The 27,198-nt window shown below is 46.9% G+C and overlaps 1 protein-coding gene across 5 annotated transcripts in view; it reads right to left on the bottom strand.

Moving 5' to 3' along the window:
• The window catches only part of NSMF (NMDA receptor synaptonuclear signaling and neuronal migration factor), a 46,619-nt gene that overhangs the window by 7,616 nt on the left and 11,805 nt on the right, over positions 1-27,198 (bottom strand). The window contains exons 3-10 of one of the 5 annotated variants that reach the window (XM_075716824.1): positions 18,342-18,821; positions 13,722-13,797; positions 11,507-11,512; positions 10,863-10,931; positions 5,705-5,757; positions 3,545-3,634; positions 1,750-1,871; positions 5-88 (exon numbers count right to left, since the gene is read on the bottom strand). In XM_075716824.1, the coding sequence (XP_075572939.1) occupies positions 5-88; positions 1,750-1,871; positions 3,545-3,634; positions 5,705-5,757; positions 10,863-10,931; positions 11,507-11,512; positions 13,722-13,797; positions 18,342-18,821 (980 nt within the window). The remainder of the gene's footprint in view (positions 1-4; positions 89-1,749; positions 1,872-3,544; positions 3,635-5,704; positions 5,758-10,862; positions 10,932-11,506; positions 11,513-13,721; positions 13,798-18,341; positions 18,822-27,198) is intronic. The other 4 variants (XM_075716828.1, XM_075716829.1, XM_075716825.1 and 1 more) reach the window with 4 other exon arrangements.

The following is a 27,198-nucleotide window of genomic DNA, read 5'->3' as shown; positions in this document are numbered from 1 at the left end:
TTACATAGAGAATGGGGATGATAGAGGGATCGTCCCTGCGGATAATTGTCGGGACATACTCTGCTTTGGGCACCTTGGAAGAAATGAGCTGGAAGGGGAAAAAAGAAGTGCACCAGCATGAGGAGAAGCCAGTACAATCTGGAGAGAAGCACACAGGCCATGGTAACAGTGCTCTGTTCAGTTGCTCTCAGGTATTACCCAAACTAGCAGCTAATCCAGCTGCATCCCTGTGGAAGGTCCTCCTACTCCACTACAGAGCACCCCCAGGCCTGCCAAGTACCCCCATGTGTCACAGTCTCCTTGACCCCCAACAAACAAACACACAGCCCTGCCCAAAAGGCAGGACTGAGTCTGGGATGACAGTTTGTAAAGGGGAGACCCATGTGCACAGAGGATGAAGAAGCTTGTGCATCACCACGAATGGCTGTATCCCAGTAATGATCACTTCTGTACAGCCTTCCTCTGTGCAAGGGTCTGTGCTTCTGGCTGTAGAGGACTGTTCAAACTGGCACGCGTAGCTGTCTGGTGGTAGGACAGCTGCATGCCTGAACAGGAAGCAGCCGAGGGATGAAATGGCATCAGGCGCAGGTAGGCACACAGCCGTAGAATGTCAGGCAGATGCAGGTTGCCTGGCAACTCTGGCTGAAGATTCAGCTGGCTCCATCAGCATGACAGCGTGAGAGGATGGGCCTGCCATCGGCACAAACTAAAGGGGTATGGGAACACAGGGCAATTTGACTGTGCTGTGATTTCAGGCACCTCTGCTCATCAGGGTGGAGCAGGCAGCAGTGCTGGTGGGCTTGTAAGTGCAGCCTAGGTTCCAGCTTGGGCTGGCTTCAAAGCCCTCCATCCTGGCAGGCAGCATATCACTGTTTCGGCCACATGGGAGCTAACATAAAGTCTCTGAAGAGGCACAATATACAGAGTCCAGGGATGGACAATCATCACATACACCACCTGGCTCCCAGGAGACACACTGGAGGTGTCAAGTGCCGAACAAACCCAAGCATTAGGTTCCTAGAGTTTGGGTCTCACCTGGTCACTTTGCCCTGAGGGTGCTTTAGGGATGAGTCTGCACAGACAGCCTGGGAACACATATAAAAGCAGACTGTCTCCATGTCTTTCACTCTTCCCAAGTCTTAGCGGGATGCATTCAAACACAGTACTGCTGTGCTGGACTGGCAGTGCTGCCCCAAGAACAAGCTGGAAGCTTGAGACTCCATTTTGCCTGAGTACTTGTGCATGTGGCCAAAGAAGGGATGTGTCAGAACCTGGTCCTGTCTGCCAAACCCCACAGAGCAGAGCAGAGAGGAGCACAGGGGGAAGCTTAGCATCAAGGAATGATAAAAGAACAGAAAGCATCTCAAGGGATGACATACCGCTCCAAAGCAAATCAGGCAAATAACAACAGGAGGGAGGGACTGCTGGGACTGGGGACTCAGGTCTCTACTGTCAGGGTTATGGAGACTCACCCTAACTCGATTCAGTGTTGGTGACAGTCCTGCTCTGATTTGGGGTTGGACTACAGGTCCTTCCACTTCTAGTTTTCTTGCAACACATTATCCCCAGCAATAACAGATGCTGAATACCATGTCATGTCTTGGCTGATCTCTGAGTGGCCCTCATACACACCTGAAGAGTTGTCTATATAAAAGACTTGCCTCTTCCCATGAAGACCCTAAACTTAGCAGCTCTGAAAGGACAGACAGAGCCTGAGTAGAAACAGGTAGCTGAGTTGAAAACCCTCACCATTATTTTTGGTGGAACAAAGTCCTCTCCGTCACATGCCATGGCTTCAAGTTCCTTTTCTGCTTCCCAGTTCAAGTCAAAGTCACCATCCAAAGTGCCGCAGGAATCCTGAAGATCATGGCCTGCCAGAACACAGTGTGCATTACAAGGGCAGAACAGCTTGCCTTCCTGACTCGATCCAGTCTGGCAGCTACCTCACAAGAGGTACCATAAGCCATGAGACTCGTGCCCTCCTTTCTTCCACAGAGCAACAGACACCACACTTCGGGGCTGGCGTCTCTAAACAGAAAAACACTTAACGAATGAAGAGTGCACACACAGAGCCTGATACCACATATCACATAACTTTTCATCACTCTCACAGTCACCAAGTTTACCTTTCAAATGCTACTTCACAACAGTCACCCTGTCATTTCAGAAATGGAGAAGGAGACAGAATGCAGACAGACTCTCTACACTTTAACATTGCCAAGCTGATGAGCAAAAGTCCAAAGACTTCAAAGCTGGTCTCCTTGTAATAATTACTGCTCTGAATACATCTTCTGAATGATTATAAAGAAACTCTGCCTTGTTGGTCAAACTGATCCTGGCAGAGAAGTCCCAGAATGCGAGGACAGCCATAGCAAACACAGTAGTATTGCAACAGTATACTTGAATTTGCTCTCCAAATTGACCTTACCTGTTGGCCTTCAATGCCTCCTGGAGAAAAGAAAAAAAATATCTGGAAGGAATATAATTGACCATTAAAGGTTAAAAATAGAGATGGTTCCCTGAAGCCAGGGACTGAGGGAAGAGAACCAAGATGCTTCTATTTGTGCTTTTGGGATGTCCGAGTGTCACTGGGCAGTGCCTGGAACCTGTCTGAACCATGTCTTTTCCATTCGCCTCTGAGTTAGCTGAGGGAGCGGGGAGGAATCAGACTGCAAAGGAACAATCGGGTCATGTTTTGAACGTGGCCTTTCATACATCTCCCCCTACAACCTGGTACGGTGTCTTCTACAGCTAGACGGGCTGGATCTCATGCTTACCTGGTAGGTCAGTTCATTTCATTAGTGAAATTCATTTACAATACAACCTATTTCAACATGGGCAAACTCATATCCACCAAGTCCCTTGCCTACAGGATTTCAATAAAATCTGGGTAAAACAGCCATTCCCTTTATATAAAGACAGTGGGAAGATGCTGGCATTTCCTCCTGTAAATTAACACAACAGCATCTCAGTTCCCACAAGGAGAACATCACAGCATTACTGGGGATTCCCAGAGGAATTCCTGGCAGCCCAAACGAAGATCAGATTGCCCCAAGCTATCATCTGTGCAGCCAGCATGGCCAGGAAATCAAAGCTACATCTCACGGAGCACTGCAGCTGTGCTCTTGAGCTATTCTAGCCTAGGAAAGAGCTCAGAAGGGGCTCTTGCACGGGAAGCCAGGCAGGTTAGCCCCACTACAGTGAACGCAGCCTTGGACTGGTGTGCTTCCGGGTAGGTTGTTTTGGTCCCAAGTGAATAAAGGATGATGAGAACAGAGGGCTGTAAGACAGCTGTACCACTGGGTATCCTTTGGCAACTGCACAATAAAATGAGATTAGATGCATTGTGCTCTACAAATAAATACAGGTACACACAGATGAACAGGTGCATATACCTGAAGTGTTATTTGCTCAGATCTCATGAAACTAAAAGGATCACAGAAGGGACAAAAGGGCACAGAGGAGTTACTCCAGTGGGACTCCAGTCAACACCTCAGCTGGAGGGTTTGGCCACAGGAGGAAGCTCAAAGGACTCAGAACTCACTTTCTCGAGAGTCATGGAAGGAATCAGCTTTGATGGGAGTCGGGTCACTCCAGGACCTGCTGAAGCTCCTCTCACGCCGTTCGGCAAATGCTAGGATAAAACCAAAGCACTTCATTAACAGACTCCAAAGCCACCTCTGTTGCTGCCAGCAAAACAAAACATCCAGTAGATTTTCACCAAAGCTACACATCACGGACTCCCCTGTGCTTCTTCTTCCACTTGCCAAATGCGAGTCCTTTCCACACAGCAAACAAGGTTCTATCTTCTAGACAACAGAAGACAAAGTGCCCACTTTCTGAGCAGGTCCATTATGGGGTATGTAACACAGAAAAAGGAGGACGCTTGATGGTCTCTCCTTTAACACACACTGCTCAAACCTCAATTTAATCGAAGCTATTCCAGTGTCCCATTGTAAATGCTCTGACTCAAAGGCCTCACAGGAAGACGTACTCAACAGCTAATGACACATACATGACAAGAAGGAGGCAGTAGCTCTCCAGTCAGTTCTCCCTTCACATCTGTTTTTGGGCAGGCACTCTCTTCATGTTCTAGTGACTTCCCAATCACAGCTGGATCAAACATAGGGGGGGCCTCTGGAAAGTTCATGCTTTCTAAATTTTGTTCCAAAACAAAAAATCCTTCAGTTTTTTCTTGCCTGCACTCTTGTGAACACACCCCCCTGCTTTCCCCCTCCTCCCCCCCACCCCAAGGGGCATTGTTTGTACTGGCATTTCCCACGCAGAATCCAGGGAGCTTGGCCCAGCTGGCTGCACCACAGGCAAATTCCTGGGAACTGCCAACCACAATGTCTGACTTGGCAAGCCCATGTGAGAGCCATTACACCTAGATTAACAGCCACTTATAGCCACTAATACCTATTTCTGGTAGTAGACAGAGCAAGTTTGCTGCAGTGTATCTTATGTCAGTGGCACAGAAATTCACTGCAGATCTGCATTACAAGAGCTGAGAAGCAACCTGTCCTCTGTTGCCGTGTGTCCAAGTGTGGGTGTCCAGGGAGACAAATTACATAGGAAGTTCTTCAGGTGACCTCCATCCTCAGCTTTCATTTAAAACCAGGCATTTAGCTATTGTGCACACCAAGAAAGCTTTGAAAACATGACCCGAGAGTTACCAAGGCAGAAAGGCATGCCTGAACTTCCAGACAGCTCTAGGGGGAGGTGAGCCCTGTTCATTTCAGGCAGTGCTAACTCAGATGCCAATAAAGACAGTTTAAAGGGCAATGCTGTTTGCTGTTCACTTCCCACAGCATACAAGAAAGGAGAGGAAAGGATGCAAATTCAACTCGGCAATGCTTTGCTGTGGGCAGTCTGTACACGATGCCTGGCCAGGGGGTGGGAAGAACAAGCTGTTTCCTCTTCTGAAGCAATCCTCAGCTCTTGGGAGCTGGTTACACCATTCTCAGCCCATTTCAGAGCAATAAGGGAGCTGCCCCAGCCAAGTTATGGAGGAGTATTGCCTTCCTCAGGGAAAGGGAACTGCCATTTCCCAGGCCTAAGAGCTGATTTCTTCCCCAGTGAGGCATAACATTCCCTTATTTCCCCCTTGCTCCAATCTCTTCCCTGTTCCTCTTCTTCCTCCCTTCCACCGTCCTCTGAGCTCCCACCAGACAACTTTCCACCAGGTCCTGCTGTGGAGGTGGTGGTGGGACAGGGGAGGAGAAAAGAGAAAGCCGCCAGTCCACATAGCACATGAAGCACTGACTGTCCCCAGGGAGCCACAACTGGTCCGCAGCTTCAGTAAGAGGCCAGGCAGCCCTCACCAGCTCTGCTGAACTCTCAGCTCTCGTTCTCCTCACAAGCCTCTATGCCGGTGATCACTGAAAACCACACGCACATGCGACAAGGACGCTGCAGCTCTCCTTCTACTCCTTGCACTGAGGCCACAGAGATCTCCCACAGCCAAGGCAGAGGGTCTTCAGCAATAGCTTACAGGCTGCTTGAAGATATCAGTGTGTCTTGGAGACTTGCAACAACCTGGCCTTCTTTTTTGTAGGGTAAAATGGCATCAGCAGGTCAAATCCTTTCTCCAGCCCAGTGCTACGTCCTTTCTACCTGCATCTGTGCACAATGTAGGGTTCCCCATGTCCCACTGGCACAAACCACAACTCCTCACAGCCACATCTTACAGATGCTCACTTACTTTGTGCTTTAACCCTCCGGCTCCCCACCATGCGGAGGTGCTTCCGAAAATTCCTGAAAGAAAGGCCAAACAAAATCTCTGAGAAAGGTAATATGAAGCAATACTCGGGCCCAGCAGGACTGAAAAAACTGGGAGGAAAAAAAAAAAAAATTGGAAAGACAGCATATTTCCTTCTGGGTGTTCAAAAGCTGGAGACCAGGTTCCCAGCTTGCACCTACTCAGTGCTGGGGATGGTTATCTTTGTCCAGAGTGTGGCTGTTTCTTCTGAACTCCCTGGGCTGGTGGTACAGGGCAAGTGAGGTCCTACATGGCAGTCCCCTTCTCACGGCCTGCTTTCACTTTCCTATGACTAAGGCACCTGTGCTGTAACTTTGCTGAAGACACTGCTACTGCTCATGCTGGCAATGCTCCCTCTTCTCCTCGTAAGCAGCAGTAACTGCTCCCCTCTCTCCTTTCTTCCACACATGCCCCAGCAGGGAAGCGGGGTGCACAGGCTCTGCCCTGCCAGGCAGCATGCATACACCATGCTCATGGCTGTGCTTGTTCCCAAACACATTCACAGCAGCTGCTAAAATCCCACCCGTGCTGTTAGCAACCATGCAGCCCATGCTGCTCTCCAGGGCAAAGAGCTGGGAAAGACTGAAGCAGCTTCTTCCTTCTTGGATAGCACTGTTCAGCAAGGCTGACTGTCCTCATGGACCTGCCTCATGCTAATGCTGCCTGCCTAACCACATGCTTCCCTGTCCAGGACTCACAGGCAGAGTTCAGTGGGGCTGCAGAGTACACAGCTCCAGAGGAAAGTCCACCAGAGGGTAAGCTTTGGGGAGCATAGAATCGTAGAATCTTTTAGGTTGGAAAAGACCTTTAAGATCATCCAGTCCAACCATTAACCTAACATTACCAACAAGTCCACCACTACACCAATTAAGGGTAGAGTAGCAATTTCATGTTTCCTGGCTTGGTGGCTGGATTATTTTAATGAAAGTAAAAACTAGGAATCATTAAGGTTGGAAAGGATCTCTAAGATCATCAGTCCAATCATCAACCCAACACCACCATGCCCACTAAACCATGTCCCCAAGTGCCACATCTACCCATTTTTTGAACACCTCCAGGGATGGTGACTCCACCACCTCTCTGGGCAGCCTGTTCCAATTCTTGACTACCCTTTCCGTGAAGAAAGTTTTCCTAATAGCCAATCTAAACCTCCCCTGGCGCAGCTTGAGCCCATTTCCTCTCGTCCTATCACTAACTACTTGGGAGAAGAGACCAACACCCACCTCACTACCACCTCCTTTCAGGGAGTTGTAAAGAGCGATAAGGTCTCCCCTCAGCCTCCTCTTCTCTAGGCCAAACAACCCCAGTTCCCTCAGCCTCTCCTCATAAGACCTGTGCTCCAGACCCTTCACCAGCTTCGTTGCCCTTTTCTGAACACGCTCCAGCACCTCAGTGTCTTTCTTGTATTGAGGGGCCCAAAACTGGACACAGTATTCCAGGTGCGGCCTCACCAGTGCCGAGTACAGGGGGACAATCACCTCCCTGCTCCTGCTGGCCACACTATTCCTGATATCAGCCAGGATGCTGTTGGCCCTCTTGGCCACCGGGGCACATTACTGGCTCATGTTCAGCCAGCTGTCAACCAGGACCCCCAGGTCCTTTTTGGCCAGGCAGCAGTTACACTCCGTAGTCAGGTCTGTGTAAAACAAACCATCCTGGCCACTCCTGACAGACCATGGCAAAGGAACTCTTCGTCCAGTCCCTCCGAGTGCAAGGGACCTGTTTCCCTTAGTTTCTCATCACTCACCTAGACAGGAACGAAACAGGACAGGAACCAAACAGGACACCAGAAGAGACACAGGGAAGAAGCAGCAGGTGGACTAGCAAGAAAAGTGTCACTCCTCAGTGAACTCTACTAAGGGTGACTTCACACTGCCCTGCAACTCCCATGGCCCCCAAGAATGTCAGTGAGCCCATTGTACCAGCGGCCTGCATGGGGTGGGGGAGCCTTCCTAGATTCCCTCCTGCCCCACCAACATACATCACAGACATCAAACAACAGAGACTACTGCTGGTGAAAGAGGTAAAATGACAAGTTGTCTGGCTCACACACAAGTTAGTGGGATGAGTAAGGACATGTTACAACCATGCAGATGCTTTAGCAAACTAGTTGGGCTAGAAGATACTTCCAGCACCAACATCAAGTTGCTCAGAGCAAGTCAGATACACCTATTCCAATACAGAGACATCAACCCAAACACAGCCCTCGTGGGAGGGAGAGCACTTAACCCATGTCACCTTCTGCACTGTGCCCGGCTTTGGCCTTGGATCTCGTATTGTCATCAGGATCCAAATTCAGCAACTCAAGAAGGAAAACTAGCAGCTGGGTGGTGAAGCTGGAAGCAATATTATTCCATGACAAATTTCCATCTGCACTTGGGCTATTAATGTTCTTTCACAAAGCTTTATTTTAGCTCTACTTGGGTCCATGAAGATTCACTGCTGTGGATCAGACAACTGTCCCCTTTAGACAAGTAACTAAAATAATTTGCTTTACTAACACATGCTGGACTGCCTCTATGTACAAAGACTTCCGGGGCATGTGATGACTGATAACGTGGGCTGTCTCACTGCACGTTTGATTCAAATCCAAATAAATAGAATATTTTAAGGGAACCATGGTTGTTCTTTACACAGAAAGGTCTTAGACATACATTGTAACTCATCAGAATGAAAACCTTTATGGTCCATTGTGAGGCCAAGATCATACCAGACACTGAGCACCAGTGTTAATTGCCAAGGCCACTGTTACATCCTTTGGGCTTTTGGCATTTTGGAGCAAAATCAATTTTTCTGTTAAATGCTCAGTTGTCCTCTTCACAGAGGAGCTTCTTTAGAGACGGGGGGGGAAGGGGAGTAAAAGCAGACCTAGACAGCTTGGTCTCTCCCATGAGTGCAGGTTGAGGGCAGCTGTCTAGATACATCTCCTGCCTATTGGCAAGAGGAGCTCCAGGGAGAATCCAGTTGCTCAAGCCTAACCATCGCACTAAATGCTCAGAGAACGGGACAAAGGCCTTTTTCCCCCCACCAGCTCTTCTAGAAAAAAAAAAAAAGCACTTTGGAAAGAAGGTGCAAGCCTGGGACTGTCCCTTAATGTGGGCATCCTGTGGCCATCTAGATCCTTCTGAGGGCTTTTTACAGCTGTATTTGTCCTTGGGCCCCTCTGTGCTTGCACGTGAGCACAAAAGGACTGGCACAGCACCCCTGGGGGAGCCGCAATCTGCTCTGTGAGCAGTGGGGCTACATAAACCTGCCCAGTCTTCCTGCCTGGCTCCTGCAATTGCACCCAGAAAACCCAGTGTTATTTGATCACTAACAAGATCTCTTCACCCATCAAAATTCATCAAGCATCCCTCAAGTTGCAGTGATAAATCTCCTTATTATGCCCTTTCCTGAACAGTCATCCTCCTGACAGGCTCAAGCTTGCCACGCAGTCTGCATGACCCTATGCCACCTCCATGGTATCCATCCCAGCCAGAGGGTCTCCAAGACACAGCAGCCCCACTCCACACACTCTGCAGCTCTGCCTGCAGCGGTTCATTCGTACTCTGCAGAGAAGCCTTTTCATTAACTGAACAGAGGTCAATGACAGACTTACTGACGTATATCAACGCTCTGCAAAACTCCCAACAGCACCTCTCACGTTCTCCTCCCTGGCTCCTTGCAGCAGTCACAAGGTTCAGCAAACCACTGGGCATCACTCATTCTCCAAGCAACATCCATTGCGTGACACGCCACGCAAGCCAGCCTGCCTGTGCACCAGACACACAGGGCCAAGCGCTGAAGGGGCTATGTGATGACAACTGAACTTCCAAAACACCTGAGACCATGAAGGGCTGCCCAACAAGCATCTGAAACTGCAGTGGGGCTGGGGTCCTCCTCACTCCCAGGAGAAGAGTGCTAAACACTGTCAGGCAAGCCTTACAGCTGGCCAGGGTCTGCTTGCATGGCAGAGCCAAAAGCTCATCATTGCTATGCTATCTTCTCTTTATCATAAGATAAATGCAGATGGGCTTCCACTGTACAATCCTGCCTAGACCTTCAGTGTCCACAGGAGGGGACCACTCAACACAAGGATGACACGACTCCGTCCTCTATCCTGACTACACAGCATCACCAAGGTATATGACTCCTACACCTGTATTTGCAAGCCCTGTGAACAAACCATTTTCTAACAAAGACTTGCCTCTGTCTAAAAGTCTAAAAAATTCTGAAAAATCTCTTTCTTTTTAAAGATACACTGTCTATTTATTTACTGCATCTTTAGTTTTGATTCTTACTTCCCTTCATTATTGATGGAAAAGAACCACCACCTTTAAGTTGCTAAAAAAAAAAAAAAGAAAATCTTCCTGGCAATTTCCCAGTTAGAAAACCTGGTGTTTTTCTCCCACTTTGTTTTGAATAGTGCTGAAGTGATCATGGCAGTTTTTAACCAATCACACAAATGCTGTGTTATCCTTCTTAATAGGCTGCCAAAATACATGAGCTTTGGCACACTTCAAAAAAACCAGAACAGTTCCGATTAAAACACTGGCTAAGTGATGTGCCCTGTGAAGCCAGCAGAGGGAAACCAGGACCCTTCTGTAATACCTGGACAAGGAATCAGTCCCCATCCCCTTTTCCTTCCTTTCTGTTCTTTAAAAATAGATTAAAAAAATAGACTTCTGGTCACTAGAGGTGTTAATTTTGCCTAGGTCTCAGATTTCTGAGGTGCATTTGTCGATGCAGCAACAGCACATGAAAGTATTCAGCTAACCTCAAACAAATTCCAAATATTTGGGAGAGGGCTGGGGAAATTGCATCTTTAATTTTTTTTTTATATATTATATATTTTTCTGCCTGAGACACAGATCCTGTATATTGTATTTGGATGCTTAAAAGAAACTTGACAGTGTTCCTTTAAGAAGATGGAGATCAGCTATCTTGAGCACTGCAGCATCATTCACCTCCACATTTCCAACACAGCCACTGCTAGTGTCCCTACGAACAGCAACACAGACAGGGACAACCACGTTCAACGTCATCAAGAGTCACTAATGACACCCGAAGGGCCCATGCAACACCAGGCAAGGTTACGGCTATGGGAGAAAACGGGCCCTACCTCTGTATAACTGCTGCAGAATCATTCTCTCGTTTCCGTCTCTTCCTCTCTGCGTAGCCCCTGAACGCCCTGGGAAACCATTTTAAGCCATTAACCAACTACACAGCTTTGAACTGGAGAGGACACGAAACACAGACAGGAAAGCTCTCACCAGACAACAGAGAGAGATTAGGCTGACCAAGGAAGACAGCCAGCCCTTCCAGGACTGTGTGTGAGTCAGGGGCCAGGCAAAAGACTCACCAAACCAAAGGTCCTCACTCTCTAGGGTAGGTGGCTGGACAAGCAGTTGTTCCTAAAGCAAACATAAGAGTGGCCAGAGCACATCCCAAAGAATGGGGGCAAGCAGCCATCATCCCTGCTACGGAGGAACGGACCTAGGAGACTGCAGACACAAAACCTCTGTACACCAGGATCAAGAGGGACAAAAGCATGCTAGCAACTGTAGTCTCCATTTCGAAGATGAGGATGGTTGCAGTGTGATCCATGTAGGCCTACCAGGTGCAGCCATCTAACCTCTCGCCAGCTAACAAACAGCCCTAGCATAGGGGAAGCACAAGTGAATATGATGGACAGGAGAGGAGAGGAGAGTTTATCCAGGACACCAACAGACAAGGAAATTAAAAAAACATGAAGATTATACTTACGAGATGCTAGAGATTCCAGGAGACGCAGGGAAAAAGAAAGAGAAGAGGAATTCATTAGTGCTCAGTCCCGGCCAGCATTCTGAGGGAATTTCACTCCAGAAGGAATATTTCTTGTTAGGTGGAAGGAAATTGCTTTTTAAATTAAACATTTCTCAGTGGTGAGACTCCTACTTGACCAAGCTAAATCCTCCCTGGGGCAGCATTGGCATGTGGCTTGGATGCAAATTAAGCTCTGCATAGACCCAGAGAACGTGCAGATGTACCACTGACAGCTGAATGTGGCCCGTCAGGCTACGACAGAAGCTCAGCACCATGGGCTTCTGGAGCAGGGAGACCTTCTCCCACAGTGACAAAGACTTTTGAAGTCAGCTCACGCTGTCTGGTCTATGAAGGAAGCAAGCACGGTGGGCTGAAAACACTAGAGCAGAGACCAGGAGGACGGGGCACCTAGGGGAGCCATGCCAGCCAGCTTAGGGAAGTGCCCTGAACTTTTGGAGATGTTTCTGTGCCATTTCTAGAGGCAGCACAGAATCTCCAGAAATGTTAACCAGGGAGCTACGTTAACCAAGGGAGCTGTGCTCCTCAAGGGTTTCCTTAGGGCACCATGCCCCAAACCAACCTCACTTTAGCCTTCAACAGCTCCAAGCCTTGTAAGCCCTGCCATGGGCCACCATCCTGCAATAAACCTGTGCACCGCAAAGGTGACTTCAGAAAGCAAAGGATGTGCCTGAAGGTAAAGGAAATGTGCTGATTTTGTGCATAGGTTGGTGTGTCGGATCAGAACTGTAAAATACCATTCACTGTTACCAGCCAACATTTCTAAAGAGCAAAGCATCTGTCAAATTGCCCTCGGACGGCCCACAGGCCCTGTCAGCCTGGTGCCCAGGAGTGTTAACCAGCTGGGGTACCACCAGACTTTCAATCCCTGAAGTAGGAGGCACACAGGGACATAGAGGTCAGGTAAGAGATGCAGTGCTAGGACAATACAGAGAGAGCAGAAGCCCATGGAGACTCCTCAATCCCACTGTCAGGGTGGGATTAGCACCCCACCACCATGCACCAGACTCCGCAGACTGGCACCAGGCACATGCCTCCCCTGTGCTGTTTCTCATGCTGGGAGGGTGGGTCACACCTCCAGTTGAGCTGGAGGGAAAGAGCATGAAGATAAGTGTTTTTTCTGGGGGATGCAGATCCCTTCCAATACCTCAGCAGCCACCCCTCTCCCCAGTGCCGGATCCAGCCCTCCCTACATCAGTCCTTACAGGTCTGATCCAGTCTGGGTTATCCCAACATCAACAGCCAGCCTCTTTTCAGGATTTGGGAAGGGAAAGACGAGGGAAAGAAGAAATGGCAGAGAAAGAGATTACAAAAAGGACACCAGATTAGACAAGGAGAAATAAAGAGAGCGGTAGAGCTGAAGGTGACACAGAGATTGGAAGAAGGACACAGGAAAAAGGTGACAAGGCTGGAGAAGGGCCTTAGAAGGCAGAACAGTATCTCATTTCCCTCATTGCTTGCCTTGGCTTTTCAGCCAGGTAGGAAATACTTGAAACCAGGAAGATGGTATTTCCCAACAAGCTGGGTACAACCTGGAAATGAGGCTTCCCTTATTCTCTTCAGTCCTTTGAGAACTGCCTATTCCCAAGGCACAGCAACCAGGGGCATCAAAACCTGAGTGGAGTGTGGAGGGAGAGGCTGTTCCTAACTCAGACCCATTCACACTTTACAGAGATTTTACTGACACCTTTCAAATGACCAGACCAGCACAGAAGCTGTAGGGCTATATCTCATCCTATAGAGACATACTCCTCTGGAGTGACGGATGCAGGGCAAACGTGGAGTAACGTTCCCTCGGGGCAGTGGCTGCAGCAGAAGCAAGTGGTGGAGGGTCTCAGCTGGTGCTCCCACAGGACCCTCACTCTGCAGAGGCAGCCAGGGACAGGGCACAGTGTCACAGAGAAAATAAGGGAAGCAGAGAAGAGCTGGGTAGCCGAAGGAGTTAAAGAAGGTAAAACAAAACAAGTGGGAGTAGTAGGAAAGATAACTAATAATTGAGAAAGAGAAATTAATAAGAAATAAGGTTCTCTCTCTCTCTCACCCCCAGACTGAGGCGTCAAACATACAACTTGATTGCTCCAGGCTCTCAGATACAGCTTTCAGTGGGCTGCAAACTTTTAAGATACACAATAAAAGCTATGTCAGCAGTTTCACTTACGCTTGCATAGTTGTAGTAGCAGTTTGAAAACTGAAGAGGTTCTCTTTTGGGAACCAGGTTCGTATGGGGACATCATCTGAAAGAGAGAGAGCAAAACCTGAGAATCCAGTGGGCAGAGACATTGTTCAGACAGCAAGACTTTCCAAGCTCTTTCTCTTAGTAATTTTCTTCAGTATCCTGCCCTGTACTAAACAGGAGTCTCATCCTCCTCATATGTATGCACATTACCACTTAGTGTTTTGTAAATTTGTGCTAAGCCTGTTTATCAGGCTACTAAATGAAGAATGAAAGCTCTATCCTAAGCATGGAAGATTAGAATAATCCAGGAATTACAGAAGAGACATTTGAACAAGAAAAAAAACAGGGGAAAGAAACATTTTTCATTAAAAGCATTTTGCAGCCTCTGCCTTCTCCTTAGTATCATTAGTTTGAAATGTCCCATTCATCCAGTTCTTTCTGATAAAGCCTCCCGTGGAAGACGAAGAGCATTCACCTTCCTCTCTTCAGAACTCTAAGCCTGAGACATACTTTTTCTACCATTGAAGTTTCAATAAACCCTTCACACACCTGCCCCTGTTAACCTTCATGAGTTTTTCTGGTTTTAGAAGTCAAACTGCACATCAGCTATATAATCTGCAGATAACTTTGTTCTTATTTGGTCCCCTATGTTTGTAAACTGTCCTGCCTGAACCAACTGCAGATTATTTCCTAATTCCATTGCATTAGGACACCGCATCATCTGCACATAATGACCACTAAGACAAAAAGCACACAGCAAAATAAGTCACTAATTATGTGTGTGGGACGGTGGTGACCAGAAGGAGGAATCTGAGCAAGAAGCAGCTCCTACTGAGAAGTCAGGCAGGCAGGGAATCAGAGGTGTATTAAAATCCACTGACACAAGACATCCGAGATCTCAGGGGATTGGATCCCTGGGATTTGGGCTACCTGATTTTTCATCTTGCTTCACTCCCAGTTCGTGGCTTCCTTGCTTAATGCCTTGCCACGTGCTGCTGATCACGTGTCTTGCTTCACTCATTCAAGTTTTAAGATCATTAGCAACTACGGTATCTTAGTCATTAATATTCTGGCATTGTCAAGAGTATTTTTTCTTCCTTCACTTTCATCAGCCAAAACCCAATCAAACCCTGCATGCATAATGCAGACATAATTACTACAGACCAGATATCTTACCAAATGTTTTGTACTGATCATCATCTACTACAGACTGATCCTGCTGTTCCCTGAAAGTACAAAAAGTGGCCGCAATTACAGATGCAAAAAATGCTAAATGCCACTGGGGAGGCTTCCTTTGAAGTGAAGCTTCCATGAAATCATATAGAAAGCTGTAACAGGCACTCCTTCTCAGCTAACAGTTTATGTCAAGCCTTGTATAAAGGCACCCTAAGGAAATATGTATGTTAAATGAAAACTGCATTCTAGTATGCTAAATACTTATTATGAAGTTCCTATGTCTGCTCTCCTCCAAACAACAGAGAAGAAATGCAAAACAGCTCAGACTAAATGAATGACTTGTTTGAAGTCTCAAACCCACAAAAGTTGTGAAGGAGGAGAAGTTGTACAAATTTCTTTAAAGCCAACAATTCTGTACAGACTTCTCAGGGACTACACATCTCAAAGGACTGACAATCTCTTAATATATTTTACAGCTTTTAAGCCACTAGCTTTGATTCAAAGCAGAGCTTATGAACAACAGTTAATAACCTTATGAGGCTTTACCTGGACAATCACTGGAAGCCTCCCCTCCTTTTCTGATAGACAGGAGTCAACATAGGAAAGATATCACACCCCTACCCACAGTACTCAATGGAGAATAAAGGATTTGTGACCCTTCAGAGGCACCTCTTTACCAGCCAAAGGTAGAACAGTAGCAGAGAAGCACACAGCTGGGGACTAGGGAGCACAGCTCAGCTCCAGAGTTCATCCAGCTAATTAAAATCCAGATTATGTGTACGGCTATTTTTCTTCCAGGAGCAGGTAGCATACTCATTTTTGGCCAGGCAGAGCATCCTGTTCTCCTTTCTTGTTACCATCAACTGTGATGAAATAGTCAAGGAACCATGGGCCTGGGTATGACTGGAGGAACACCACCACCACGTTCAGCATCTCTTGCCAGGCTGCATGAAAATCTCAGCACCTCTGTCCATGAGTGGATGTGTTTGTATCAGATGCTGGGAGCAGCACAGGAGACGACAGCTTGTGCTTCTCTGAAATGGTGTTAGGCATCATAAACTCAGCATAAAAATCCATATTAAATTATGCCAATCTGGCCTAACTGCTATGAGTGTTGGTTTGCTGCAATAATGTGTCATGTAAATCCAAACAGAGAAGGCAGCACCTTAAAGTGAACCTCTGGGGAAACTAGTCTGTCTCTCTCGCCTCCATTCATCCCTGCTCTGTTTTCTCTCCTAGCCATGCATGAAGGACATTCCAAGATATACTTCTTGCAACATGAGACAGTTGTGCCATTCAATTCTCAGTTTTTCTCTGAGTAGATAGATCTCTGCTTAGATAGAGAGCGCAAATGAGACCAAGCTGAGAAAACTTTCATTCCATGATGCCAGTGCTACTATGGGATTTGGTCTCAAGAGGCACAGTGCTGCCTGTGCAGCCACATGTGCAAGCACTCAGAAGCTTGAGACAAGCACCAAGGTTAGCTGCTGTCTGCTTGTACGAAACATGAAATACTCATGGAAGCATCTGCAGGTTCAGTGCTGTCAACTCTGTTCCCATTTAAGTAACTACTCCAATATATCTTCAGAAAGGCAAATCTCCACTTCACATTGGTAACTGGCCCTAACAAAAACTGCTGCCTATTGAAGATACATATTATAAATCCCAAGGCCCAGAAACAGAACATGGCATCTCTCTATAGTATTTGCTAGGACACGTTTTCCGACAGAGGTGTTTAGCTCCAGCTATAAGGAGTTGAACTCTTCCATTAGTGATCTGGAGCTTTCCTTTGGTTCTGTATTCAAGTAACCTGCTTCAGTCCCACAGTGCATAGTACAATTTTGATTTGTTCAGGAAAGCTTTCAACATAAATCCATCAGCACTAGAACAGGGAATCTTCATTTTCTTAATTCAGTACACATCATGAGGCTGCTACCAATTCAACTCAGCACCCTGATCTCCAGAAGGCCAAGCCCCTGGGGTTGTGATCTCCTTTCCTGAAACGGCTTGCTTTTTCTATCCTCACACAAGCTTTCTGGCCGTGTCACCATATGCAGAGCCATCTTTTAAGAGGTAAAACACATATGATCATAAAACCATAAAAGGTTTCCATACAGAAAAACTCTTCTCACTCCTTTTCTTGCACTTAAGTAGAGTCTAAACTTGCACATGTAGTGTCTGATGTGAAGCCCAAAAATCACAGGGAACAAACAGAGGAACAATGCTTAAAAACTATGAACAGGAGTTAGTGAGACTGTAGGTGTTCTGCACATTTGATAATCAGTTCTTTTTTTATTATTATTATTATTCAGTATTAGGCCATGTATTAATTTAGTCACAGAATTTCAAGTATCTAGGCATGAAAATATGGTCCAGAACCCAAACTTTCAGTGATTTTACCTGCAGTAAATATCACTATGATATTTACTAGAAAACTATGAACCCAGGAAAGATGTACAGTTTGATCTCCACTGTCGTTATACTCAATTTCTTTTAAAGGAGAAAACCTCGACCTTTCCTCACTGGACACTCCGCTCTAAAAGCCTTGATGGGTGTTTACAAACAAACAAACAAAAAAAATCAAGACAAATTAGGTCAGACTGTTTGCCAGCCACATATACAGCTGACAGGCAAAGATGGACTGCATACTAGCTTATAATTCAAAGCACATAGATTGTGACATATATTTGATTAATGGTTAAGTCTTTAAAGACAAACTGGGATTTTTTTACTGTAATTGAATAATTACAAGCCCTATTCCCTGAGAACATTGAGCAAATGGATAGTGAGTGGGGAAGAAAGTCCAATATTGTGTTATTTGCTAGTATTTATGGAAAGCCCATAAGGTAGCACTACACGAGGGACCCTGCTAAACTGCTTCCAGCCACACAGACAAGCATTTTGGGGATGCACCTAAGTACAGAACACTGTACTTGAGCTGAGCTGAGGCTCCCACTGAGCGCCCTGACACATCTGCAAAGATTTCACCTGCCTGAGCCCCAGAATGAGGCAGAGGAGAGAGGGTCCTGTCTCCTGGATGAGCATAAATGTAGGCGCTTTGACACAGCCCCTCTTGTCTTGCTCTTCCTTCGGCAGAAAGGGAGCCCACAGAGATCACCCTCACTAAGCTACATGAAGCTGTCATGTAAACCACCCAGGTCATCTGCTGCTACAAGCCAGAAGCAGAGACAACAGAGCTTGGACGAGCTGGCCTCAAACTGAGCTCAGCTTATTTCAAACTCCTCCTTCGACAATCCGTTTCCACGAAGGTACCAGCAAGGTGCCGAAGGGGAACTACTACAGGGCCCAACTCGAGGCACATGGCAGTGAAACCTCCATGCTGGGATGAGATGGGCATCACCCTTCACCCCTGTGTCGATGAATCCCTTTGTGTCCTTCCAGCACCCAGCACTCATCCTTACTCACCAGACACTCGATCGACACTATACATCCTCTCCAGCCTTTTTCTGTGCCACCCAGTCTCGCTGGATTGATGCTGCTCCAGGTCAAAGGAATGCTGGGAGGGGGCAGCCAGCCGGGTGCAGTTTGGGCACTCCTTGGAGCCCTGCCGGCTGCCTGGCCAGCCCTTGCAATGCCTGCTAACACCATGAGAGCCGCCAGCACTGTGCACTTGGTGGCTGTGGTGGCATTCCTCTTGGGCAGCCCCCTTCATCACCACCAGTTCCATACTTTCATTCTCATGGTCCGACAGCATCGGCCTCTCGCCGGAGATCGTGTAGACTCGTGGCTTCGGTCCCTCGCTTGGCATCTTCTCTGCCTGCTCCTCAGAGAAGCTCCTCTCAAACTTGCCATCTGAGATGACAGAGAGCCTGCGCTTGTTCTGTGCCGCCTGCTGCATCTCAGGGGAGTCCTCCTGTCCAACGTAGGAGTCTGCTAACAGGTGATCTGAAACAAATGGCACACTTTCCTTAAAACCAAAGCACCCCAGACACTGACAAATTCAGGAGGCTCTTGTTACTGCTGCAGAAAGGGGAAGAGGGAGAGAGATATGGTAGGCTCCCCCAGGAACCTCTTCAGATGAATGTGTGCCCATAGCCTTCTAGACCTCCAGAGCTGGTACTGAAATGAGAGACATTTCTCACAAATATGCCCAATATTTTAAGTGTGCGTGGCCACCAAACAAGGCTAGAAGCAAATGCAGGTCTCATTGCACAGCCTGAAAATGCTTACGTGCAGAACAGCCCTTGTTCAGCTGCACAGTCCTGTCTGCTTCAGTGGGTTTAAGCCACACAAGGCTACTGAGATGGTGCAAGTTTGCAGGACAAGGACCAGCACCAACTTCTCTAAGAAGTGACAAACCCTGAGTGTTTTGTGGACCAAGTTATTATTTTTTATAGCTAAGGAAAAGGGGAAAACCACCAGGGTCTGTTTTTTTCCCCCCCTGATTTTCTGCCAATTGGTTTGACATGAAAGAAATGTAAAAAGACTTCAGCTGACAGCTGCAACACAGTGTCCCACTCTCTGCGGCACCCCTGGTTAGCAGGCTTCATCGGGTGTGCAGATGGCGACAGAACAGCCTGCGGAAGCTGTCCTGAAGGAAAATGCAGCCGCTCCCTTTGTAGGGTAGGAAGATCGAAAGGAGAGAGGCCCATAAGTGCAACTATCTTTGGAGCCCACGCACTGGATGAAGTGCCAGGAAATCTCAGCATTTCCATGGCAATTCCATGCATGAACCCAACAGTAGCTCCCACCCACCTGCTAATCCTTTTTTCTAGTGGCTGTTAATTACCTCTTACACTTCCCTTCAGATGGGAAGCAGCTAGGGGACTGTTAAAAAGGCTCAGCAGGGAATGCATTATTCATGTGACTACTACCCCCGAAAAAATAAAATCATTAGTGTCCAGCACAGACAGCAGCATTTTAAACAGAAGCAGAAAGCAAACCCAAGCCTTTACTTCACTAGATATTTAATGAACATCTTTCCTTTAGTTACTGAGCCATGGCCTGGAAGAACTCAGCAACAATCTGAGGCTTGGCAACCTTCTAGCTGGCCATGAAGAGATAAAGGAGGAAGAGACCTATCTCAGGACAAGTCTGATGTATGTGTGCAACATGGACTTTTCACTGCTGCCACATTCTGCTTCTTATGAAATGCTCTTGTGCCCCTCTGAAAAGACCCTTCCCAAGCTGAGGATGTACACTTTCAGCTTTTGAATCTGAAGCCCATCCTGGATTGCGCTCACATTGCCAAGGGCCTCTCTCCCTGCTCTGTCTGCAGCCAAGACTGAACTGAATTTAGCTGGTACTGGTACAGTATGTCACCCTTATCTCATTTTTCTGCTTGAGATACAACTTCCTCCAGCACCACTAGGAGATAAATACATCTCTAGCCACTCTGCTCAAGAACTGACTGTCAGGATCGTTCAGGCTGACACAACTCAGGTTCATTTCACTTGTCTCCTAGTGAGACCTACCTCACAGTCTCCAGGTACTGTAGCTGGCAGCTGTGTGACTCCTTGAGCTGACCAGGAGAAGCAGCCTGTAGGAGTCCTAAAGAAAGAGCTATACCTCTTGAATCTATAGCTGATGCTGTCTTTCCAGCCTTCACATGAAGTCCAAACCACATGCCTACGTGTAGTGAGGAATCATGCACCTCACTGATACTGTCCAGGTAAAATATGGAAGGCAGGCAGCGGTCTACTTCACCCATGGTCTCCTGCACAGAGACAGCATGGACATCTAACCTCCCTCCAGGAGGAGGGCCCGATGGACTACAAGGGCCATCACCAGAACAATTGCAAGCCTTTCAAGTGGAAGAAACTGCTCCACCAGCTGTCATTCAACAGCTTGTCCACTGAGTCCTACCAGCTGCAGGATACGATGTCATGGACCAACCAGTGCAGAAAGCGTTCACAGGCTCCAAAGTCTCTCCAGCCACTTGTCAACCCTCAAAAGGCAGCAGGACACCACATCCGTTCTACAGCAACTCAGACTCTCTCCAGTTCCAAGACTAACTGTGCTCTAGAGTGGGCATGTCTTGGGAAAACACCACCAAATGACTCTTCAAGATCTGCCAAGATCTGTGCTGGCTAACAGTGCCAAGCCCACCATTTTTTAAATTAAAACCAAAGGCCAGTTCTAAGTACTCATCTCAAATTGTCAAGCTTACTAATCTGTGTGGGCACAATGACACTACATATTTCTTAAGACACCACAAAATAGTGGCTGACAGCTGCCCTGTTCCTCCTGAAATGAATACTTCTATGGAAGCCGTATAGCCTCATTAGAGCAAACACACGGGATTGTGCACCTTTGCCCACGCACTGACAGCACCACAATTCAAGAGATCCGAGAATTTCTTAACTCTGGTATCTGTGTGTAAATGGAAAAATGAAGTGCCCAAAGTATAGTATGTCTGAAAATGCTGATGATCACAAGTGCAGAGAGACCATTTCCAGTCTCTGTTTTATAAGCATTGAGGTCTGCTCAGCCCCATAACATTTACAGACCTGTAAGTGGGACATGACTGGTTTCAAGAGTAAATTTTTTACTGAAATCATGGCAGGGTTACAATTCTTGACCAGATATATTTGGCATAAACTACCTGTCTGATCTAGCATGCAAAATGTGAGGATAGTCCTTTCTTCCTACCTTACTCGTCCCTTACTCAAGGTGTTTTCATTTGTACTTATCTAGGAGTATTCATGGTCTACACTACAAAGGCCTGCCACCACACCAATATGCTTTCACTTTGTCAAACAATTGGATAATTATTTCTTTTCATTTAGTTTAGCACCTTCAGTAACTACACATTGGCGAAGCAACTTCATTTGCAAGGGAATGTGAAGCTTTATTCAAGACTTGTAATTAATAAATAATTTATCTACAGAAAAAAATTAGTATGGAAGAAAAAGAGATTCAAAACACCCATCGTAATGAAATAGTGGCTTCTAGAAACAAACCTGCACCATTTCAGGAAGCAAGTCTGCGCTAGCATTCGCTCACCCATGTGTTCACCTACACCAGCAGCCTGGAGATGTTACCAGTGACCAGTTCCCTTGCCTGTGCTTGCAGTGAACTGGATTCAGGTGCCCAAAGCACTGCACCTGCTTCCACTATGGCATTTTAGGTTAATAGTTTGCTTCTGCTAGAAAAGAAGTCAAGCTGGTCCAGAAATCAATGCTGAATTAAATCTGAGCCACAAGGATGTTCAGTGAAGAGAACCAAGAAACAGTAACAGGGGACTTCAGCAATAACTGGAATTGCCTTCTAAGAGTCAGCTGAAGCAGACTGCTGTTAACACCCTCTGCCTGGTTACTGCCGCTCCGTTTCATTTCATTTTCACATTGCTCTTGCCACCTCTCCCACAACCAGCTGCTCCATCAAACTGCCACACCAGCCCAGGACAGCGTGACACGGAAAGCCTGGCACAGTGCCCTCCTCTCCAGCCACTCCGATGAAGCTGACCTGGTAACAACTCTGCTCTCCCACTTACTTTCATCAGCAACACCTTTGTCTCACACAGCTGCAAAGCTACCTTGAGCAGACAAATCAGGTTCCTCAAACAGATTTCTCTTCATCTAGATTTGTGCTCTACGTGGATTCATTGTGCCTGAAATACTTAACAGCAAGATGAAGGGAAGAGGATCAATGTGCTTGATCTGTAAATCATGTGTCTATTGGTAACAGAAACATCCAAATCATATTTTCGTCACTTCCCTGTCTTCCTGGGCTAAGTCTAACAGCCTGTCCAGAGCCTGGGTGCTTGACAGCCCAGTCCTGAGGGCCAATCCCCTTCCCACCCCTCTTGTTATTTACTTGAACATGTCTCATTGGCTTCACTTGCTTCTCTGATATTTCCTTCTTCACCTTCCACTCAGCGCTGCCCAACACAGTTGTTAGGGTATGTGTATCACCAAAGACATGACCTCCAACAGCAATGCTAATCTGTACTAGTTAATTTGCAGTATCTTGGGAAAGAAAGAATCCACGTTCTTGGCACGTGTAGTTCCTGGTAATTAGGCACTTATTACTATTAGATACTTACAATACATTTTTTCTCATTCAGTAACTCTAACTTGAGCACTTGCTCAGACTGAGGTAAGTAACCGTGAAAGGACTTTCACATTTTCTTTTGCTGTCACAATGTTTCTTGAGAGGAGGTAACTGCTGGGATAAGCCTCAGCTGACTGATGCCCATTCACAACAGTGGAGGAACTCACCAAGCCAAACTTGTATCTCATGCAGACTGCCTTGTAACCCCATGGGATGAGAAGTTTATAAATCAAGGCAGAATATAGCCACAAGACATAGACAGAAGCTTAAAAAAAAAGTCCCAAATTTATTACTGTATTTAGCAGCCAAACTGATGATTAAAGCACCTTAGATTTAAAACCTCAGCTCCAGCATCAGAAGCAAAGTGGCAAAGAGGAATCCAGATAAACCCTATAAAAAAACCATCCATCATCTCAGAAAAATACATTTCAGAGAAACAGTTCTCTCTTCCCTGTTCCACCTCAGCTGGACCTCTCTGGACCTGATGTTTATGGTATCAGCTTAAATGAAAGAACTGTCTCAGCCACTGAAGATGAATGGGAAGATTTTAGGTTTACAGTATATGGACTTGCAGCATTGTTCGTAGGAGGAGGAATTAAGTCAATGCTTTTTTTTATTTTACACCAGTAGGAGTCCAGGTGATACCCTTAATGAGGAGAGCAGACGGATGCACTGGCTAAAGCCCAGGGCATTGCAAAAACAGTAACATCTTTTCAAACAGCACAGCTGAGCAGTTTCTCTTGCAATTTCAGTTCTGAGACGTCCAGTATGTTTGCCACTGCCCCTCAGGTGTGCTAAGAGGCTGTCAGGTCCTGTTCTCCTCTGCTCCCTCTCTGAATGTGCACCAGAGCCATCATGCAAAGCTCCCTACCATGTCAGCTCTGTCCTTCCCAGCGCTAACATACTGCAACATGACCCTGCTAGCACAGGGCTCCTGCCTCCAGAGACAGGCTGGCAGCCGACCTCGCTGGTCTGCAGGGTTGAAATGTAGTCAAGAAATAGGCATGGTAAAAACCAGGAAATTTGTTCAAAATATTGAAGCATGATGCAGGGAGATAAAAATGGAGATACAGCAATTAAAAAACAGGCCACAGTGGAATTTCAGCCGTGCCGTAGCTTGAGAGTCAAGTGAGCAAATGTCATGCACAACGTTTGCTATGGGATTACCTGAACCCTAACGAAGCCAACCCCACCGTGACTTTATTGGGCACCCTGATCCTACCGCTCCTGAGGAAGGAATGTCACATGCTTCTCTGCAAAGCCACAGAGAAAAGGCAAGGGCCGCTTTAGTAAGGGAGCTGCTCTAAGAAAACAGAAGGTCACTTAACTATAACAAAATGGTTCCAATTAGTCTTCTGCGCTGAAATGGGCCTAGAAAACAAACAAACTGAAGATGCTGTCAACATTGTGCCTCATAGACGAGTAACCTTTTAGTCTGGCTGGGAACGTTAATGTGCATAGATGAAATTGTTACTGTGAGACACGACCCAAAGGAGCAAGTGGCAGCTCCACCACCAGCCTTAGTATTTCTATGGTAACGCCATGACCTATGTTTTTATTCACTTTATAAACAAACAATATATTCCATGGCAAGTTTTAGGATACATCCACACCATATCTGTGCTGGTTGATCCTCGACACAGCCTGAAACCCTCAGAGATGAGATTTCATGCCCCTGCTCTGCCCTGAACTCGGGCTGCCTACAAACCCCTCCAGAGCACGGGCTCTTTCTAGAAAGGTCACCTTCATTGCTCAAGGCCAGCCACACCATGTCAGCACAGGGATGCAGTGAGAGAGCTGGGCCAGATGTGCTGCTGGGGTCCATCCTGGGGACGGGGAAACATCCTCTAGGGACAAAGGCGGACTCGGTGCTTACCCTGAATCAGGCTCCACTGGCAGCACCACAGTCTGAACATTGGCAAATTGAAGGTCCCTCTTACAGCACTGTATAGCTGCAGCCTTACTTCATGGCTTCATAAAAAACACAGCTTGCAGGTAACTTGCTTGGACTGAAGCACCTGTAAAGCCTCACACTGGAGTTTCTCAAGCCCCATATCAGTTCCTGGCAGTGTCAGGAACCTCCTCTGTTGTATGGCTGCTGCCCTCCACACACACTCACACCCTCTCTTCTGAAGTGGCAGAAGCCCAGGGTGCAAATAGAGGTGGTTGCTTCAGTGCAGTCTCTGCACGTGGCACAGTAGTCTCAGCAAACACATTTTTCTCCTGCCACCACTGCCCGTTGCTATTTGGCTTGGGGAAGCTCACAGGTGCCCTCTTCTCCTTACACACTCAGTGTTTTCACTGATGGCTGAAATGCCATGCAAAAACAAAGGAAAGAAGCAAAGATGACTTCTTTTGAGCTTAAAAAGAAGCTTCTTCCAGTTTCAGGTAACTACACCCTTTGGTTTGTACTGATGCAAACTAGTCAGAGTAGCCATGCTGTTTCTGCAATAACCACAGCGAATTTGGGTCAAGACCTTCTAGGCAGCTCTGGCCCAAGGCCCATCATCTCTGCAGCACCAAGCACACCTTATACTTGCTGGGATCTTTCCCCCTCTCTTGTTTCCAGAGCCTTTCACATGCAGCTTGCCCAGAGCAGCCAGCCTGCAGCAGGCAGACCTGCATCCTACAGCAATAGCCCCAGCACTCCAGCAGCAGCAGTAGCTGCCCTCCAAATAACCCAACCAAGCAAAACAGAAACTGCCTGATATAGAAGTATCAGGAAAAAACCCAGCATAACCCCCTTCCCTTCCTCAGCAAAGGATCCTTGTGTCTGAATCCCATCTCGCTGGGATGCATAACTACTCCCTCAGAGAGGAGGAAGTTTCTCAAATGCTCCACTTGCTGTCTTTTTTAATTTCACTGCCCCATGCCCTGGGTATCTTTTTCCTCTCACAGTTCAAGTATGTGGAGATAAAAAAATCTAAGTATCTCAGTGTGGGGCCTCTGACACCTAAGCTGGAAGAAGGGGACTCTGGGAATGTCCAAAACTCCTTATCCTATCAGCTCCAGTGAGACTCTGAGTGATAATTTCTTCTATGGTTTGCTCTCTGCAACCTTTTTACACTTCCATTTCACATTTCAGTCCTTTTCCCTGTCTTTCTTCTAGGTCTGTCCCAAGGGACACCCACTCCTACACTAAAAACCATGACATAGACAAGATGGAAAGTCTTTGGAAAGTACCAGAAAGCTACAAGAGTCAGCAAAGACTCTGGCAACAGCCTTGCAGTCAGAATGAACGCTGAACATAGGAGAGTGCTGCTCTTGGGAACATTCCCAGACCTTCAGCCTGTGTGAATAAACCAGCAATGAACAGAGGCAGGAAGAGAGCAGGAGATGCACTACTGCCTCAGCACCAGCTCCTTTAACAGATCTGTGTCCTGCCAGCTGCAGCAGAGTCCAACCCTCCCTTTTTTTGAATTCCTCAGAATATCTCAGAGATCAGGAGAAAAAAATCTGAGTGATCCCAAGGGGACAATCCCTTCATCCTCTGCCAGCAGCTCACACCCCGTCACCAGGCAGCTTCCCTGTTCCAAAACAGAAGCAAAGAGAAGAAAAATCTGTATTGCCATCATCACTGCTGTAACCTCGCAGAACAAGGTCAGTGCACTCTGAGCCAAGCAACAGAGGAGAAGAGGTAAATCTACCTCTCCAGTCACCTGGAAGAGCCTTCCCCAGAATAAGACATCGAAGAGTTGCATAGGGATAATCACACAGTATTTCTGAGCCATAAAGTTCTCAGGCCTCACATCAGGAAGAATCAGAAGTTGTAACCAACAACATATACTCTCCCTCATCTTTTTCTCACTATATGTACACCCCGCAGTATCCTGCAATTCTCTTTACCTCCTGCTGATGCACCCACTGTCCTAATGGAGGAAGCAGAGCATGGACTGACTGCAATTTTATTGAACAGAGAAGGTAAACACAGCCTTGCAAATAACTCACCCCTCATTAAAATGCTCGGACATGGCAGCTGGCCCATCCTGCTGATATACAATCCCTCTGTAGTGCTTCATTACCACCCCCGAATTTCTCAAAGCCATTCTGCCACACACATACACACAAGCTCTCCAGAGGAGCTACTAGAAATAGATTCTGGGGTGTAAAAGTTACCACCAAAGAATAAACTCTTTGATCAGTTGTGGAATGCGAAGTAAGAGGTGGAATGCAAAAGCCATTATACCACCTCCTTTCCTCGGAATCCAGGGACTCTAAAGATAAAAAAAGTCAAACCAAAATGGACAATCCTCAGACAATAAAGTGC

This window comes from Pelecanus crispus, chromosome 9 (assembly GCF_030463565.1).
Source record: "Pelecanus crispus isolate bPelCri1 chromosome 9, bPelCri1.pri, whole genome shotgun sequence".
NCBI classification, from domain to species: Eukaryota; Metazoa; Chordata; class Aves; order Pelecaniformes; family Pelecanidae; genus Pelecanus; species Pelecanus crispus.
Note: the sequence above shows the minus strand (reverse complement) of the source record. Positions and strands in the feature narration are given on the sequence as shown.